Raw genomic sequence first — 17,904 nt, forward strand, 5'->3', positions numbered from 1 at the left:
GAATCAACACCTACAGACACTGAAGCAACACCTACAGACACTGAAGCAACACCTACAGACAATGAAGCAACACCTACAGACAATGAAGGAACACCTACATATACTGAAGCAACATCTACAGGCACTGAATCAACAGGTACACATGAGGATGGTAAGACAAGTGATGTCAGTTCAAGTGATTATCCATACTCAAGTGATAAATCAAGCGAAGTTCAAAATGACGAACATACCGAGTAAGTAATCATTGTTTTAGTTTTGTATTTTAATTCCCAAGCACAGTCGTCGCAGGCATACAGTAGGCCTATTACATGAAATAGTGCCTAATTAATATTGAAGGTAACCGATATATAAACCACGGTAATAGATTAGTAATTTCATTTCGAATGCGGTTTTATTACGGACAAGCATACTAACGTTTTCATATACCCTGTATCTGGCATGATGATTAAATTGTTATACAACACAGACTTGCCAGGCCTATACATTATAGATATTGGTGTTTTCTATGATTTTTAGAGGATATCTTATAACTACATCGCAACTATGGATATCAGACAGTATAGAAATTATATGCGTTGCGTATCTTAAAAAACCTACAAACGTTGAAATCAGAGTAGAGAACACGTACAGTGATTGGTGGTATCTTAGATTTTCCATGTATCATTCACAAACATTCCATGAAGGCGGAAGCGATTGTTTCGAAGTAAAGGTAAAAGGAAACATATTCTTATTCTATATATTTCTTTATGTTTTTAAACGGATATAAAAATTGTGTACGCTTCATTACCAACACTAAGCAAGTGCTACGGCATGGCGATTTAGTAGTGGGGTGATGTTATACAGGAAGTAATCAAAGCACAGTGTACATAATTCCCACCTACAAGCAGCACTCGTATACATCCATGCTCTTGAGGCTACTCATTAAGCTAATAGCCTGGCAAAAGATTTTGTTATTTAGTTTATTTGATCATTGAATACTATGATAATGCTACTTATTAACTAAAATAATGTAGGTTCCTGAAATGTCAGCACGGTACAGGTTGTCGGTGACATTGAGTGCACTTATAACGACTGCTGACGCAGAGATTGAACGGCAGATGAAAATCCGCATCTATAGGGAACAAGTGGAAACATACATACAGACTGACAAACCAAAATACAGTGCTGGACAAGAAGGTAACATGCTAAATGTAACAAGATTGATAATTTCAAATGTTGCTGTACATGGGGCCTACTAGCAATCTATTTTGAAAACAAAAAGTACACATTATTCAATACACATTATAGACATGTAAAATAATTAATTGATTAAGAATGAAAATGCTTCCTCTATCGTCTGATGATTGAACATATTGGTATCAACATTTGTATAGGAAAAAAGGTAAGTGTTATGTTTTTCTTCATTTTCAGTTAAATTTCGAATGTTGTCCATCAAATCACCGTCATTAAAGGTTGTGAAGAACAATGTAAGTATAAAATAAATGTGATATCATTGCACGAGTGGTTGATGCAATAGTTGTCTATGCAATATTTAATTGTGAAGTAGTATACCTATTATTTTCAAGACAAGGTCAGGGTTTAAATTAAATAAGTGGAGTAGAACTTTTAAGGGTATGCATTCAAATCTCAATCAAGTGTCCTCTTTGTCCAAAATATGTGTCCAAAAGGAGAGGTTCTATTTTGCAGTACACTTTTCTTCAGAAAACATATATGACGATTAAAAACATTTTGAAGTGTTAGGAACCGGCAAGGTTATAAAAACGTCCAAATTCTTTACAACATCATAAATCTACAAATTTTCGGGCCATAGTTAGTTACTTTTTATCAGATACCAACAATTTAGTAGATGTTTGACTGTATTTTTTGTGTTGAAGATACCAAGCATCTGGATTGAAGCTCCGAATGACATTCGAGTTAGGCAGTGGGTAGATGTGAAAGCAGACGAGGGTCTTGTTGATCTACAGATGCTATTGTCTGATGAACCAATACTAGGGACGTGGACAATAAAAGCAATGGTTGCCGACAGAACAGTCACACAAACATTCGTTGTAGAGGAATACGGTAGGTCCATCAGTTGGAAACATACGTCTAAAGTAGACATTATTAAATTTATCTTCCGATTCCATCAATCCAAATGACAAAGACCAAGCCAAGCAAAAAAGCTTGCCACACTCCACATATTGGAGAGGCATCGTTATAAGCCATTACTTGAGTGAGACGAACATTTGAGTCTTTGTTGTTCCATATGATTTATAAAAGAGTTTTTTTTTTCAGTTTTACCAAAGTTTGAAATTCTGATTGCTACACCCACATCTATTTACGTCCGTGATGAAACTTTTAAAGTCAAAGTTTGCGGAATGTGAGTATAAACACGTTTTCTTTGGAATAATCATTAAAACAAAAGTTCTTTAAAAAAAAATGTTATTTATACTTTCTCAATATTTCTTCATAAAGTGTCATTACGGCACAAGAAACCCATATCAAATGACTAATTTTCAAAATTCAATAGTATACATACATATGTACTGTGTACTAAAATCACAATAATATAATAGGTTTCAATATTTAAATGAGTCGATTCGGGATTCTTATTATTTACAGCACCAGCAGAATCAGACTCACTATAGATATAATTGTATTTTATGATTTTTTTTTCTAATATCTTCAAATTTTAGAATTCGTCAATGAAGAAAATAATTAAATGTCATCTGGAGTATTTGGTATTACTGTCAAATTTTCATATTATGGGCCGTATTGTTAAATTATTAAATACTTATTATAGGTATACATACGGACAACCCGTCAGAGGATCTGTAAATTTTACCGTTTGTTTTAGACATTCACGTGTCGAATGTAACCCAGAAACTACTGTAGTCAAATATGCTAAAGTAAGTAAAATCTTGCTCGAGTTAATTGTATACTCAATATAGACCGGAACATTAAATTAGCGCCCCCTCTGTCACTCTATGTACAGTTTCTGTAGGTAATTCATTTATGATTTATTTTTAGGATACTGGTTCAGATGGATGTGGTGAATTTGATTTGACTTCAGAAGAACTTAAATGGGACAGACCTTATTACTATTATTATGAAAGACAAAAATTATCTGTCAATGCAAATTTTACTGAAGCTGGAACCGGTATGTAATAATTATTACTCTGTAATTGGAACGTCTTTGTTGTTAATGAAACGCATGTTAAGCGTGGTTCTCACTAGTGACGCAACGCAAGGACGTAACGCAACGCAAGTGAATTAACCAATCACAAGCAATGGCTTATTCGCTTGTGATTGCTAACTGTCTATAACTTCGCTTGTCATTGGTTAAAACGCTTGCGTTCCGTTTACGTCCTTGCGTTACGTTCTAGTGGGAACCAAGCTTGAGATTATTAAAGTGATACATTAACGTTTTGTATACATTTTCAGACATAACTTTGACCAGCTCATCGCTGTCAACAACTATTAAAACAACGGCAGTACAAATAGAGATAACAGGTCTAAGCTATTACAAGCCCGGCATTGAATACAATGGAAAGGTAAAAGACAATTGAGAAAAATTGTTCACGCTCCATAAGGCCAATTATATTAAAGTTGCGGTAAAGGCAGTTCAGGAAACTTGGTTAAATTTGATGTGTTGAACATCCACGCAATTGCTACTTAGAAGGTTAAAATAATATTTAATATTTGTTATACTGTACCTATTTTGACCTAAAATAAAAATAGTGGAAAGGTAGTTCAAGGATTCTAGCCAAAGTATGAACACATGTGTATTTATGTACATAACATGAACTATACTATTCGATGCGTATTTTTTTTAAATACGCTATTTAAAGATGTATTGTCCCCTTAAAAAAATATTTAGAACACAATTTTTTGTTGAATATGCCATTTTAATATAACATAATAGTTATCCACTTTGACCAAAAATTGGATCGAAAAAAAAATGTATTTACCTGAAAAAAACTGTAATTTAAAGCAAAATTTGTCAAATTGGCCAGCTAATGGATTTTTGTTTGAATTTAACCATTTATTTTGGCATTTTAGAAGTAAAAACATTTTTTGTTCACGTTTTTTTTAAAGGAAGTGATAACTTCATTAAAACTACAGAATAACACATTAAAAGTCTGATTTAATTAATCTTCATTGTTCATGTTTTCTTTAAGTGTATTGGATGTTTCAAATAGGCTATTTAAATAAGGATTTTAAACTTTGATATAGTACCGTATGGTTTCTATTTAATTCATTCCTTCATTCATCCTTTATTTAGCATTTAAAATCGAAATACATTTAAAACAAAGGTAACAAAAACAAGGCAGGTGGACATCTAAGGAGGCAAGGATAAGCAGTAGCAATTAAAATCGCTGTAGCTCGCAGGCTTACTTATCCATCCTTAGACATCCAGTACATAAAGATAAATAAAATACACATTAATGATCCAAATATAAATAAATTCTAATTAAGTGACAATGTATTAAAACCGTTTAAGAATCAGTTCTCATTTTTTTTTTCAATTTTTGATTTTGAAAATATCCTATTTTGATTTCACAGGTCTTTATAAAGAATGTGGATGGAAGTCCAGCTAATGGTATTAATACAACAATACATATACAGGAAAAACGCGAATCTGACGTAATCCATGTATTCAACAGCTTCTCGAATAAAGGAGTTGTAACATTTAGTTTTGATGCGCCTATTGATACGGCTATTACTTCTCTGCTAATTACGGTAATTACAACCAGGAAAGAATGAAATTCCCTGTTATAACATCATTCGATGATATTAATTTTTATTCTTATTCATTATTAATTATTATTATCTGTCGCTATCGATATTCAACAATAGATATAAGATATCATTTTTGTAGCTTTTGTTTTAAATCTATTATGATGTTTTGGAAAATAGCAGTTTGTCGTAGGGTTGGTGGAAAGAGATGTGTTACTTTATAACGTTATAACGTTGATTGTTATCTTGGTAATGCTCGCCTATGAACGCCTATCACCCTTTTTATTGGAGCACTACGTATATTCTAGGTAACAGCAGAAGGATATAAAACACAAACCTACGAAGATGTCTATGGGTATTATAGAATTAGAAACAACCCATCTAATACAAAGACAATTTCTGCCTTCTATTCGCCTAGTGGAAGTTTCCTGAACATCAAGCCAGTGCCAAATGAAATCAACTTTGGCGGTAGTCATACTTTTGATGTTGATTACACCATTCCGACTGGCGCTAACAAAACAATCAATGTTAAGTATATGGTAAGTGTTAATATAGTGTACTAGTTACTGTAAAATGTATAAAGGTTCGTGGAATCCTTGTATGTACTTTAAAAACTGGCGGTAATAATCTCATTAATTTTAAAATGTATTCATTTTTCGACAAATGTATTTGATAAATTTAAACTCTATACAATAATTAATGTTTATTGAATATAACTAGGTCATTGCTAGAGCTGCTGTAGCAACATTTGGCAGTTTAGAGGTGAAGATGCCTTCTTGTTCTCGTCAAGAGAAAAGATCTCTTCAGCTAATTTGGCCTACATACGATTATTTTATTTCCAGACCAGAAGATGAATCAGGTATATATATATATATTATGGATTTCAATATTTGCAGCAATAATGTTTTACTAAAGGGTTTGTATAGGTATTATATAGATTTACGTATGCAAAAAATGCGAAATCCAAAAATGGCTTTCATTTATTTTTTATTGTTTTTATCTTTTTCCTTCTGGCTTGAGAAACCTTGGTCTTTTTTTTTTTAAATATCCACACATTGGAAATCCAACTGCCATAGTGTTTTTTTAAAATATTTTTTAATCTGGGAATAAATCCTTTCTTTGTATGCCTTATAGATTATACTTTATATATTACTTTATGGAATTTGTAAATTATTTTTTTTGTTTATTGCTTAAAAAACAAAAAACAAATGGACCAGTCGCAATATAGTTAATATGGCAGAATACAATACCACCAGAATACATACTTCATTTCTTCTGTTGCAGTGATAGGATTGAAACCATTGCCACCAACATGTCAATTCTCGTTTAAGTTACCTATTGATGTCAATTCTAAAATGTCACCAGACGCCAAACTTCTAATTTACTACGCTCGTGAGGATGGAGAAATTGTTGCCGATTCAATTAAATTTAAAGTTGTCAGAGGTCTATCTAATCAGGTATTTTTGTCAGCTGAAACTGATCAGAATCCCGGTTGATCAAGAATTTTGAAATAATAAGAGTACCCAGGCTTAAAACAATTAATCTAATAATTATGTTTTTTTAATTGTTTTTAATGGTTTCCTCTCAAATCTATATAGGTAGGCAGGAGGGACAGCATGGGTATTTAGTATCCCATATATTTTATGGTTTTATATTTTTCATGATAATAAAAAATCTACGACGCGGTCACATTCATCTACAATACTATTATTATTGAAATTCACCATTTAACGAACTTTTTGAAAAAATTGTAACATTCATTACACAAATAGGTTAAATTACAATTTGAAGAAAATATGACAAGGCCTGGAGACAAAACAATACTTCGTGTTCAGTCATCATCAAATTCACTGTGTGCTATTGGAATCGTAGATAAAAGTGTTGAACTCCTTGGAACAACTAACCAAATTACCAATGATAAGGTGAGTTTCTATGTTTTTGCTTTCATTAATGGATCCTGTTTCTTAATAGGAAACGTTTCTATCCTTCAGCTTTTATGCCTTTTAGTGGTTTCAATTAGGAATAATGTATTATAAGAACACGTTAATACGTTTATCGGACAAAATAATCCACGGCTTTACATTTGCTCATAAAAAATAGATAGTTTGTTTTTAGTAAACCCTCACCCCCACTTTTTTAATTTTTATACAGAAAAATTCAGTTGCAAATTCTAAACTCTAGATGTTTACATTTATTCCACACAGGTATTCAATTCTTTAACAAACTATTCATATCAAAACTTTTACTACACTTCAAAATGTACTCGTAGCTTATTCATAAATAAACGATCAGAAGGCACTCCTACTCCACCACCACCTTCGAAGAGAGGGCACTTTTATCAAACTATTTACGTCAAAACGAAACATTTGGATAGTGCAACTGTTTTCTTGGTAAGTAAGATATATATTTTAAACTAGTACTGTACTAACTATGGCGAAGCAAGGCAAACAGAGCGTAAGGGACCATAGTGGTCATTTAAGAGAGATGGCCGTTTACCAGAGGTGGTCAATTATGAGGTCCCTTACAAGCTTGAGGTGTGGTACTTTAAAAGATGTGGTTCCTCACAAGAGGTAGTGGTCGGTTACGAGAGCTGGTCGATAATAATATAAGACGCGGTCTCTTACAAGAGGTGGTCGGTTATGTCGAGAAGCGGTCCCTTAAGAGAGAAGGTGGTCGTTTAAGAGAGGTGATCGTTACAAGAGGTGTTTGATTATGAGAAGCGGTCCCTTAGGAGAGGTGGTCGGTAATGAGGGTGTTTGCTTACGATGTATGTCGTTTTAGGGAGGTGGTCACTTTTTATGTTACATTAGTGGTTAATGTTACATTAGTGGTTGATTTGTGTTACGTTAGTGGTTAATGGGCGTGTAGCGCAGTGTGTTGGACGTTCGACTACTGATCGTGAGATCGAGGTATAAATGGGAACCTGGTTAGATCATTTGTGTTTGCATTATAGGAGTATGTTTCCATATGTGTTTGATCCCAAAAAAATGACTAGGGTAATAATGTTTAGGCGCTTATAAATCCAGGATATTATTATTAATGTTACATTAGTGGTTTTGATATTTACGTTATAGTGGGTGATACTTAGTAGTAAGCTCTCTAGTTGTACACCAATTTATGTACAGTTTTATGATAAATAAAAGTACTTGGTGTACTGTGTTCATCACTACTTTACTTAAATGTTGCACTGAGTATAATTATGCATACGACTCTACTTTATTTGTCACTGTTATTTTCAGAATGCTGGTGTTGCGTTTACGACAAGTTTAGATGTGGAAACAAGACCTTGCTATGAAATCACAGGTAACTCAGTAGTAGTAAATCTTATGATGAAGACTAATGTGTTAGTTGTGTGGTTTTAACATTTGCTTATCACTTCAAAAATAATTTACAGTGGTGTATCTAGTAGTATTAGTATTAAAATGAATTAGTGGTATTAGGATAGTATCAAAACATGAGGCGGCGTTTAAATTATATTATTATGGTGACATGGCGGGGCCTTTAGTAGAATAAAATAAAAACCAGTCCTCCTTGTCATTAAATTTCTTAATTGGACTAAATATTTAATTGCCCCTATTTAGGCCCAAATGGGTTATTCTAATCTAAGCTTTGTTTTACCTGGTAAAACTTTTTCGACATTTCTGAAATTAAAATAAAATAATAAAATTTTGATTTGAATAAATGTATAGACATTATGTTATTTTGTTTTTTTTTTTTTTTTGTTTTTTTTTGTACTAACGTTTTTTGTTAGGGTTACATTTTTAAAGAACTTGTGCTTATTTTGTATCCCATTTTATTATCATATTATTTGTATTGTATTTGTATATGTTTTTATATTGATTATGGAATAAAAATGTCGCATATTGATAGTAAATTTGGAATTGTAGTAGACTCCGTAACTAAAGCAAAACAGATAGCAGCAAATCCAACAGACGAAGTCGAAGTCAAAAAAGAAGAACATGCAGTCAACATAAGAACATATTTTCCAGAAACACTTTTGTGGCAAATTAAAAGAACTCGGTAAGAATTCGAAAGTGATTATTGTACATACGCACATACATACATGTGGTAGGGATTTAATTTTTTAGATGGTCAGATATTGGTGTGTGTGTGTGTGTGTGTGCGTGTGTGTCTCTCTCTTGACAAGATAACGTCAAAACTCAACGGATCTTTACCAAATTTAAACCACAGATAGATATGTGGTCACGGACGACTCAATTCAATTTTGGAGATATTCTGAACCAGGATCCCAATTCTGAACTGTTATTTTATTATTAAGTATAGGTAGTACATCGAAACTAGGCTACAAGGCGGATTTTTATAACGATTTTTGATCCTGTATCTCTTGTTATTACTCTTGGCGGAGGTTGTGTACCGGTAATGCATCTGTATTCGTAATATTGCTTATTGAACATTTTTGTTTTCAACACTAATATAAAAGCTGAAAATAAACTTCCTATGAATAAGGGGAAGCCAATGTCCAGATTCTGGAAGATGTTTGAGATGACCGATTCCTCTACATTTGTTAGGGAGATAGTTGTCGCCTCTCAGTTTTCGCGAGCAGGCCCCTTATTTGTATGTCAACATCATGAATGCACGGTGCCTCAAAACGAATCGGCGACCTTCCACTCTCCTTTTTTGACAGCAAAATGAAATTAAGACTTTTTCATATTACTTTATTTTAAACGAATATTAATAATTGATATAGGTAAGAATAAGTACGCCTTGACATAGTACTACTCTTGTCTAAGCATATATTAGCACACCTCCATTTCAGAAATTCTGAATCCGTCTCTGTTTGATACAATTTCGATATGATTTGTATGCATAGGATAAATAGTTGAAACTTTTTTTATCTTTTTAAACTTTAAAGTGAAGAAGATGGCGTAGCCAAGTTTGATCTGAAAGTTCCTGATACGATCACCGATTGGAAAGCAAACGGATTCTGTATATCACCCGACAGTGACATTGGTATTGGAGAAACTACAACATTACGTGCATTTAAACCGTTTTTCGTTTCTTTAACGCTTCCTTACTCGGTAATTCGCAACGAAAGTGTTCCATTGAAAGTCACGGTGTTTAACTACCTTGCTGACCAATGTCTTATGGTAAGATATGATACATAATATGTATCTTACTTTTTAAATCAATTCGTATGTATATCAGTGTAAAATACAATATTTATAAACACGTGGTAATTACAACAAAATACTAACTTACACGTGATGTATGAGTACTTTAGTATGCTCTTGGAACCTGTCTAGCAAATATCTGTAATGAAAAGTGATTTTGTTAATGGCATTTATTTTTTTAGGTCAAACTTGAGCTCAAGGAAAGTAGTAACTTTACAACATTGGGTAATGACTTTACACGTAAAGTGTGCGTTTGTGGAGGTGGGTCAAAGACTGTCCATTACAGAATAGTATCACATACACTTGGACATGTTCCCATGACAGGTAATTTTCTTTTGTACACTACACCATTTCAAAAATTGCGCAAAACATGAAATCAATATGATACTATGAAATGGTTTAAATTATTGTAATGAAATATTGAACTAATTGTAATTAATTTACAATATAATATAAATTTATTTAAAAAATGTAATATATAATATTTTCTGCTATGGTTCATTAAAATGTAGTTTCTGCTGTAACCAAGGGTTTCAGTAAAGCACTTGGTCGTAGAATGTGTGACGGTGAACCTGATCGCCCAGACAAACAATACATTGGCTTGACCGATGGAGTACAGCGTGATTTGCTTGTTGAGGTAAGCGAAAACTAAACATACAAACAATTGCGTATAATAATTATATTATTATTATTGCACAACAATTGGTGCATACTAGAATCGGCGTATAACTGCACATACCCAACTACCCATACCATAAAGCGTGCTTACCACTAACTGCCCATACACCAACTGCGCATATCACTAACTGAGCATACCACTAACTGCGTATTCCACTAACTGCGCATACCACATTGCATTTTCCTATCTTTCTAACCTCCATTCATTACTCTATGTTATTGTATTTCAGTTTATTCTCATGTTACACACTGTACTAATATATCTAGAAATTAAAACTTTGTGTGTATTTTTTGTTAGCCTGAAGGGATAGAAAAGGATGAAACGCAGTCATCAGTTATATGTTTAAGCAGCAATGAAACGAACGAAAAAGGAAGCTATAAAGTAAACTTCCCTGAAAACATTGTACCTGGATCGGACAGAGTGAAATTACAATTAATTGGTAGGCCTATGTTCGTATGTGTTTGTAACAAAACGACGAGAACGATTGCGATCATTATCTGATCATCAGGAATGAAAATCTGTTTCTGTGAAGGTCACATGAACCCCATATTGAACCTAAAACCTATATAATAATAATAATAATAATAATAATAATAATAATAATAATAATAAACCCACAATACTTGCATTCACTCAATTTTAATAATTACAATGCACACAATTTAGTATATTCTCATTCTACGTCATATCCGCCTATGTTCTTTTCAATATAATGTAAAGCGTCGGTGTAGGCTATACATAAATTCATTATAATGTATTCAATTTGAAAATGCTAATACGTTTGCGTGATACATATATTTTTGTAGGAGATATAATGGGACCAGCTCTCAACAACATGAATCATCTAATCCGGTTACCAACTGGTTGTGGAGAACAGAATATTGTAAAAATGGCGCCAAACGTTTACGTCTTAAAATACCTTATAAACACAGGTCAAATCGAGGCTCGGCTAAAACAAACGATAGTTAACAACATAAGAGCAGGTGAGTTAATTGTTTCACAACCTACTGTGTGTTTGTTTCCTAAAATGAGATTTACAGCTACTTGTATACAATTTTAAAATAAAGGTTAATATTGTTCTACAACACTCACTAATTTCAAATTTTCTTAATATTTTTGGAGAAACCATTCTCCGTCCTCAGCGGGTGTTGCCTGACTGAAGACTGATTGACTCCCTCCTTCTGGACGTAGATGGCGTCCTACGTGGTGTTTCTATTAGAGAGTCATAGACTTTGAAAGTTATCTGTATAAATATATAAATAGCCTCCCGTATTTTCCTGAGAATTAATTTGTCCTCTCGGCATAAAATCTTGACGTTAGAATTATCAATTTCGTAGCCTGTGGGTTTAAGGTGTTCAGCAATGGCAGACTGAATGGAGGGGGTTATTGCAATATGTTCTAAATACGTTCCCTCAAAGACCTCTTTGTTTCGCCTATGTACACTTTGTCACAGCCTTTACAAGGAAGACGATAAACTAATCCTGATTTATCCTCAATGGATAGGAGCGACAAGAATTTGACGAAGTGTCTGATGTGGTTTAAAGGCGGTGGGGGTACCGTATTGTCCATAAACCCGTTTAAGTTGCTCGAATATACATTTAACGAAAGGAATCACCACCAGGATTTTTCTAGTACTAGATGTAGAAAGTTCTAGATTTGAATTCCGCTGGTGACTGGTGTTTCTTTACCGTGGCACGCTTAAAACTCCAAATCTGCGTATCCACAGCGTTTTAATGCCGATTTAACATGTTTAATTTATTGTCTTTATCAACCTGATGTGTGACCACAGTATCAGCTCCATCAAAAAGAGTCCTAATCACACTAAGTTTGTGCTCTAGTGGGTGATGGGAGTCAAAGGCCAGGTATTGGTCAGTGTGAGTTGGTTTTCTATACACACTGACCTCTAACCTCCCATCGAATTGTCTTTTCACAAGCGTATCAAGAAAGGGCAACCGTCCGTCTTTTTCAGGATCGTTAGTGAACTTTATGTGTGGATTCTGGCTGTTAATATGTTCAGTAAATTCTTAAATTTTGGATCTGTCGATAATCACATAAGTGTCGTCCACGTATTGAAACCACACTTTCGGACCACTTTTCGCAGATTTTAGAGCTTTAAGTTCAAAATCTTCGATATACATGTTCGCGATGATTGGACTAACAGGAGACCCCATAGCGCAACCATGATCTTTCAAAAGTCTATGACTCTCCAATAGAAACACCAAGTAGGACGCCACCTACGTCCAGAAGTAGGGAGTCAATTTAGTCGCTGAGGAAGCCAAAAAATAAATTACGAAAATTTGAAATTAGTGAGTGTTGTAGAACAGTATTAACCTTTATTTTAATATTTTCCACCGATGCAGCCCAATCGAAACATTACGATTTTCCAAGCATTCGAGAACCAGGATAAAGTATGTGAACTGTGTTGAGCAATGTGCTCTATTGATAAGATATGCTTCTCTGATTTAAAGATGTATCTTATTGTATTGAAATGAGAGAGGTAGACAGAAAACAATTAAAAAAATTATTTAATTCTAGGCTATCAACGAGAGCTGAATTATCGCAGACAAGATGGATCATATAGTGCTTTTGGTCAATCCGACTACGACGGTAGTACCTGGTAAGTTGTTGAAGAGCTGATTGACAAGTATACAAGAAAAATAAACAAAAATATGTAAATGTGTTCTTCTATTACCACAATTATTGCATACATGCAAACAAATATTTTTTTTAATGAATTAGAGTAAGTAGATACAAATGTTGAATTCTCAATATACCTGGATTTTTCTTTTAAAATAACAATAATCATTATATCTATAGGTTAACAGCGTTCGTATTAAGAACGTTTGCAGAATCTGATGAATTCATTGAAATAGATAGCAACCTAATGAGAGAGAGTCTGTCGTGGTTAATAAACCAACAAAAGAAGAAAACAGGTTGTATCATGTCAAGAGGAACTCTATTTAACAAGGCTATGAAGGTATGCCTAGGCCTATTTGACGTCTTACACAAACGAATGCATAAAGCAAAGTTGTTCAGAATATTTGGTAGCACTTTTAAACAGCTTTAAGCATAGCACATTCATTTCGTCCTCAATGTAATGACATCGACTTCAATATCTAGGCCTACTTAGGGCGAATGATATTCAGTATAACTTTCACTTTTTCTCATTTTTCGATAGGGTGGTGTTTCAGATGAAATAACGTTGACCGCATATACTTTGATAACAATGACTGAAGCTGTTGGTCAGAAGTTGGTAAATATTAAGTTTATTGTCTAAATAATTTATAAAAGAACATAATCCAAAGCATTCAAATAGGTAATTTTTTTATATTCTTTCATTATTATTTCTCAGAACAGAGGTATTGATCTGGCCAGTAAATGTCTTGTCAATCGATGGGATGACATTGATTCGGGTATTCGGAATGACCCTTATTCGGTTGCATTGCTGGCGTACGCATTCAAACTCTCTAAGAACGTCCGTTATCACGAAGTGCTTAGCCAATTAAATGAACTTGCAATTGAAGAAAGTAAGATTCAATATAATTATCCTTTAAAGAAATAATCTCTACAATTATTGCTTTGTCAATTTCAAAATAAATATAATAGTTAAACATTTACATTATTTTAACAGATGGATTGAAACACTGGGAACGTCCTGAAGGTCTAAGACCTAAGAACACATGTTATTACTGCCGAGCATCTTCAGCGGAGGTAGAAATGACTGCTTACGCTCTTTTAGCGCTTGATTTAGAAGTTGGCGCCGACCAAATAGAAGCATTAAAGATCTCTAAATGGCTTATTAAACAACAAAATGCCAATGGTGGATATTCGTCTACCCAGGTTTGTACAGTCATCACTTTATTGTTACTTAGGTAAAAGGTAAGGTCGAAACCTAAGCTAATGCGGCCGTGGTGCCCATCTCCATTTCTTTGGGCCAGACTCCACTAATTGTGTAGGTTTGTGGGAGGTACGCCACTCCTCCCGCACAAACGAGTATGATTTACCTTCCCATTACTTACATACCGGTACCCATTTCTATCACCGGGGTGGAGAGGAACAATGTGGATAAAGAATCTTGCTCAAGGACCCAACACTGCAGTGCACGGGCCGGGGCTTGAACCACCGGCAACCTATTAATTAAGTCCAATGCACTAGCCACTGCACCACAGTGCTCCACATATTGTTACTTAATTATGTCGTACCATTGCTAAAAACTAACTCAATAACTTTTTTTTACAATGTATTTAATCTAACAGGACACAGTGATTGCGTTAAAAGCACTGTCATATTTTTCCGAGGCACTTTACACAGGGGAAACGACCCAGATGAGTATCACAGTGACCTCGTCGGCTGGAGGTGAAACCGAAACATTTGAATTAGACTCCTCTAATCGCCTGTTACTTCAGAGAATGGACATAGAAAAAGCGCCAACAACGGTTGATATAGAGGCTTCCGGGACTGGGTGTGCTCTTATACAGGTACTATACATATGTATATTATAAAAGAACAAACGAAAATAGAGAAACTCTGAACACAATCTAGTAGAAGTAAAATGAAAAGTGAAAATAAGACACCTAGAAAGTTTCTAGAATTATAGTATATATATAATTTTATATATCCTAGGTTCAAACACTCTACAACATCTATGAAAAACCAGAAGTGGAAGTAGAACCATTCAGTATCAGTGTCGAATCAATCCCAGATGAAAAGCTGGGATGCCAAAAACAGACTGTCCGAATTACCGTATCGTAAGTTATAATTTATAACAAAACAGTAACGAAGAAAAAAATATTCGCTGCGTCTCAGGATGCAGATAAAGCAATGATTATAAGGTTGATACACCTGGATACGCCACAAACAGCAAATACTACTGTAGTATAACCTAAAAGTAGATTTGGACACACAAAAAGATAATAATTATCTATAAAATTATCATTTTTTTCTAATTGTTGATATTCAGTTCAATTTAATTCCACACAATACACAATAACATACAGGATAATAAATACAATGAAGTAATCATGTGGGGAGAGGGTCATAAAGTCAGAAAGACTTTAAATTTGACCCACCCCAACATATAACATTACGAATACGAAAAGAAAACAAAATACATAAACTAATGATAAATAAAAGAAAACAAAGCTACAATTTCTATTTAAACCACTTTATCCAATCTTAACTGGTCTTATGAAATACGTTCATCATATCTTGAAAGTAAATAGTTCTTGTAGTATACTAATTTCAATTCGACAGGTACAATGGTGAAGACCAAGTATCCAGTATGTCTATTGTAGAGGTTAAGCTTGTTTCTGGATATTATGCGGATAAAGATTCACTCAAAAGTCAGGACACACTATCGATAAGTCAGGAAGCAGTGCTTATTAAAACACTTGGATTCAAGAGATATGAAGCTAATGGTAACATGCTCGAGTTTTATTTTGATGAGGTAAGTCATTCAAATATAATTAATATACTGTATATTGTTTTAAATGTTGTGTGTTTTCTATGCCATATATTACTATCTTCTGTATTATAGAATATTAGTTATTGTTATTCCTCCTAAAGCTTGGTTCCCACTAGTGACGCAACGTTACGCAATCTACGCAACGTAAGCAAATGCCCTTCTAATAATTTGCCCCGCCTGCGTGAAATCAAACATGCGATGTTTGCAGCCCTATTGCGTCGTAGGTTCCCACTTCTGATTACGCAATACATCACTTTGCGTTGCGTTCTAGTGGGAATCACGATTTCTAGGCATACAAATTGCCGATATATGAAATAATTTTTTTGTAAGCCTACTCAGTTATGTAGAAGAAATAAAATTCATATTCGTTTCAATTTCAGTTTACCTCTGAACCAATAAGTTTTGAATTTGATGTGGTACAAGAATTAAAAGTAAAGAATTCTAAGCCTGGAATAGTAACCGTGTATGACTATTATGAAGCAGGTAGGACACAATTGTATCAATATTGTATTAAAACAAATATTTATATACATTCAACAAAAATGTATATTGTTGATCCATGTCATACATTCTTGTTATTCTCTCTATTTTTTTATTTTTTATTATCGCCAATTGTTTTCTTTGTTTTAAGGTGACTAATATTTTTTAAAAAACATATTTTAAAAACATAAATATTCTCCTTCCATACGATTTAATTTATTTATATGTTTCATATTCTGTTTTAATGTGTGTGAGTTGTGCGGAGATTACATATTAAAAACTAGCAACTTATCCTGCTTACTTACTACCATAGTAGGCGGAAATATAAAAATAAGAAAGATGCTGAATTTGATGTTGAGAAGAATGAGGAGAAAAAGAAGAAGATCGTGATGATATTGTATATACATTTAATGGTATTTTGTTTACTTTGTCTTTTTACAGAATTGAAGTCTGTTAAATCCTACAAGTTTTGTCGGTAGTCACTTTACCACCAGTATATGAAAGATGCTACTAACCAGTAGATTAGTTAAAAACATAATAATTGTTCAATAAAGTTTTCTATGATTAAATTTACAGTTAATCTTTGATGAGACTACTATCTTCCTCTTTTCTTTAATATTGTTAATTGTAACCCTTCGACATAATCGTAAAGTGGAAAATGATAGTTATAAAACAAAACGTTTCCAAACTAGTCCAGTTCTTTTTATGGTTGAACTTTTGAACAAAATTTAACTTATTTATTTTTGCTTGTATTTTTTTTACGTAACTGCAGTCTAACTTATTCGTATTTATATTTTGTTGATTGTGTCTATGGTTTAAATTTTTTTGGTCGCGTGGACGTGACTCTATAGTTCACTATGTCGGTCGGTCGGTCTCTCTGTCGGTCTGTCTGTCTGTCTGTCGGTCCGGTATCACTATGCGTTTTAGCACGCGACTTATGGCTGTTGGCCTTGTTAATTGTGTGATACATATGCAATTCAGCCATGTGCTGCCATGTACGTATGTACTTTTTATGTGAATTTTGAATAAATATACCAAGATGTGATGCCTATTACGTCATTAAAGATATCTAATAACAATGGAGGTGATCGATCCAATAGTATAGTGTATCTTACACTTATATTCTCATTGTATTGTAACACTTTTCATTCATTTATTAATTCATTTGATCAAAATCACATACAACAAGTAACAGGTTCATGAATAAAACAGCATTAAAAACAACATATAAAACAATAAAAATATATGCAATAATTAAGATTATACATTTTGGAAATGATATAAATAATTAAGATATTTAAAAACCGTATAAAACTATATGTTTACAATATTGAAATATTGGATGGAACATTTCCCTCTCCCAAAACAAAACATTTCAGAAATACTTCTTCTATAATCTTTTCCCTATTTAAAAAAAATTGACTGAAATG

At 33.4% G+C, this 17,904-nt stretch overlaps 1 protein-coding gene across 1 annotated transcript; it reads left to right on the forward strand.

Moving 5' to 3' along the window:
* The first annotated feature begins 498 nt into the window (after positions 1-498).
* Positions 499-17,059, forward strand: LOC140063059 (pregnancy zone protein-like). Its single transcript, XM_072109495.1, has 31 exons — positions 499-709; positions 1,014-1,176; positions 1,411-1,466; positions 1,875-2,061; positions 2,275-2,359; positions 2,783-2,888; positions 3,010-3,139; positions 3,424-3,533; positions 4,546-4,722; positions 5,028-5,258; positions 5,440-5,578; positions 6,004-6,176; positions 6,492-6,641; positions 6,924-7,109; positions 7,959-8,022; positions 8,607-8,739; positions 9,593-9,827; positions 10,034-10,175; positions 10,364-10,488; positions 10,828-10,969; positions 11,337-11,513; positions 13,066-13,147; positions 13,348-13,507; positions 13,709-13,783; positions 13,883-14,057; positions 14,162-14,370; positions 14,787-15,008; positions 15,154-15,278; positions 15,784-15,976; positions 16,375-16,477; positions 16,916-17,059. Exons 1-31 carry the CDS (start codon positions 506-508, stop codon positions 16,951-16,953), a joined length of 4,497 nt encoding a protein of 1,498 aa, XP_071965596.1. The 5' UTR covers positions 499-505; the 3' UTR covers positions 16,954-17,059.
* Positions 17,060-17,904: the final 845 nt, after the last annotated feature.

Source organism: Antedon mediterranea, chromosome 11, assembly GCF_964355755.1.
Source record: "Antedon mediterranea chromosome 11, ecAntMedi1.1, whole genome shotgun sequence".
Classification (NCBI taxonomy): domain Eukaryota; kingdom Metazoa; phylum Echinodermata; class Crinoidea; order Comatulida; family Antedonidae; genus Antedon; species Antedon mediterranea.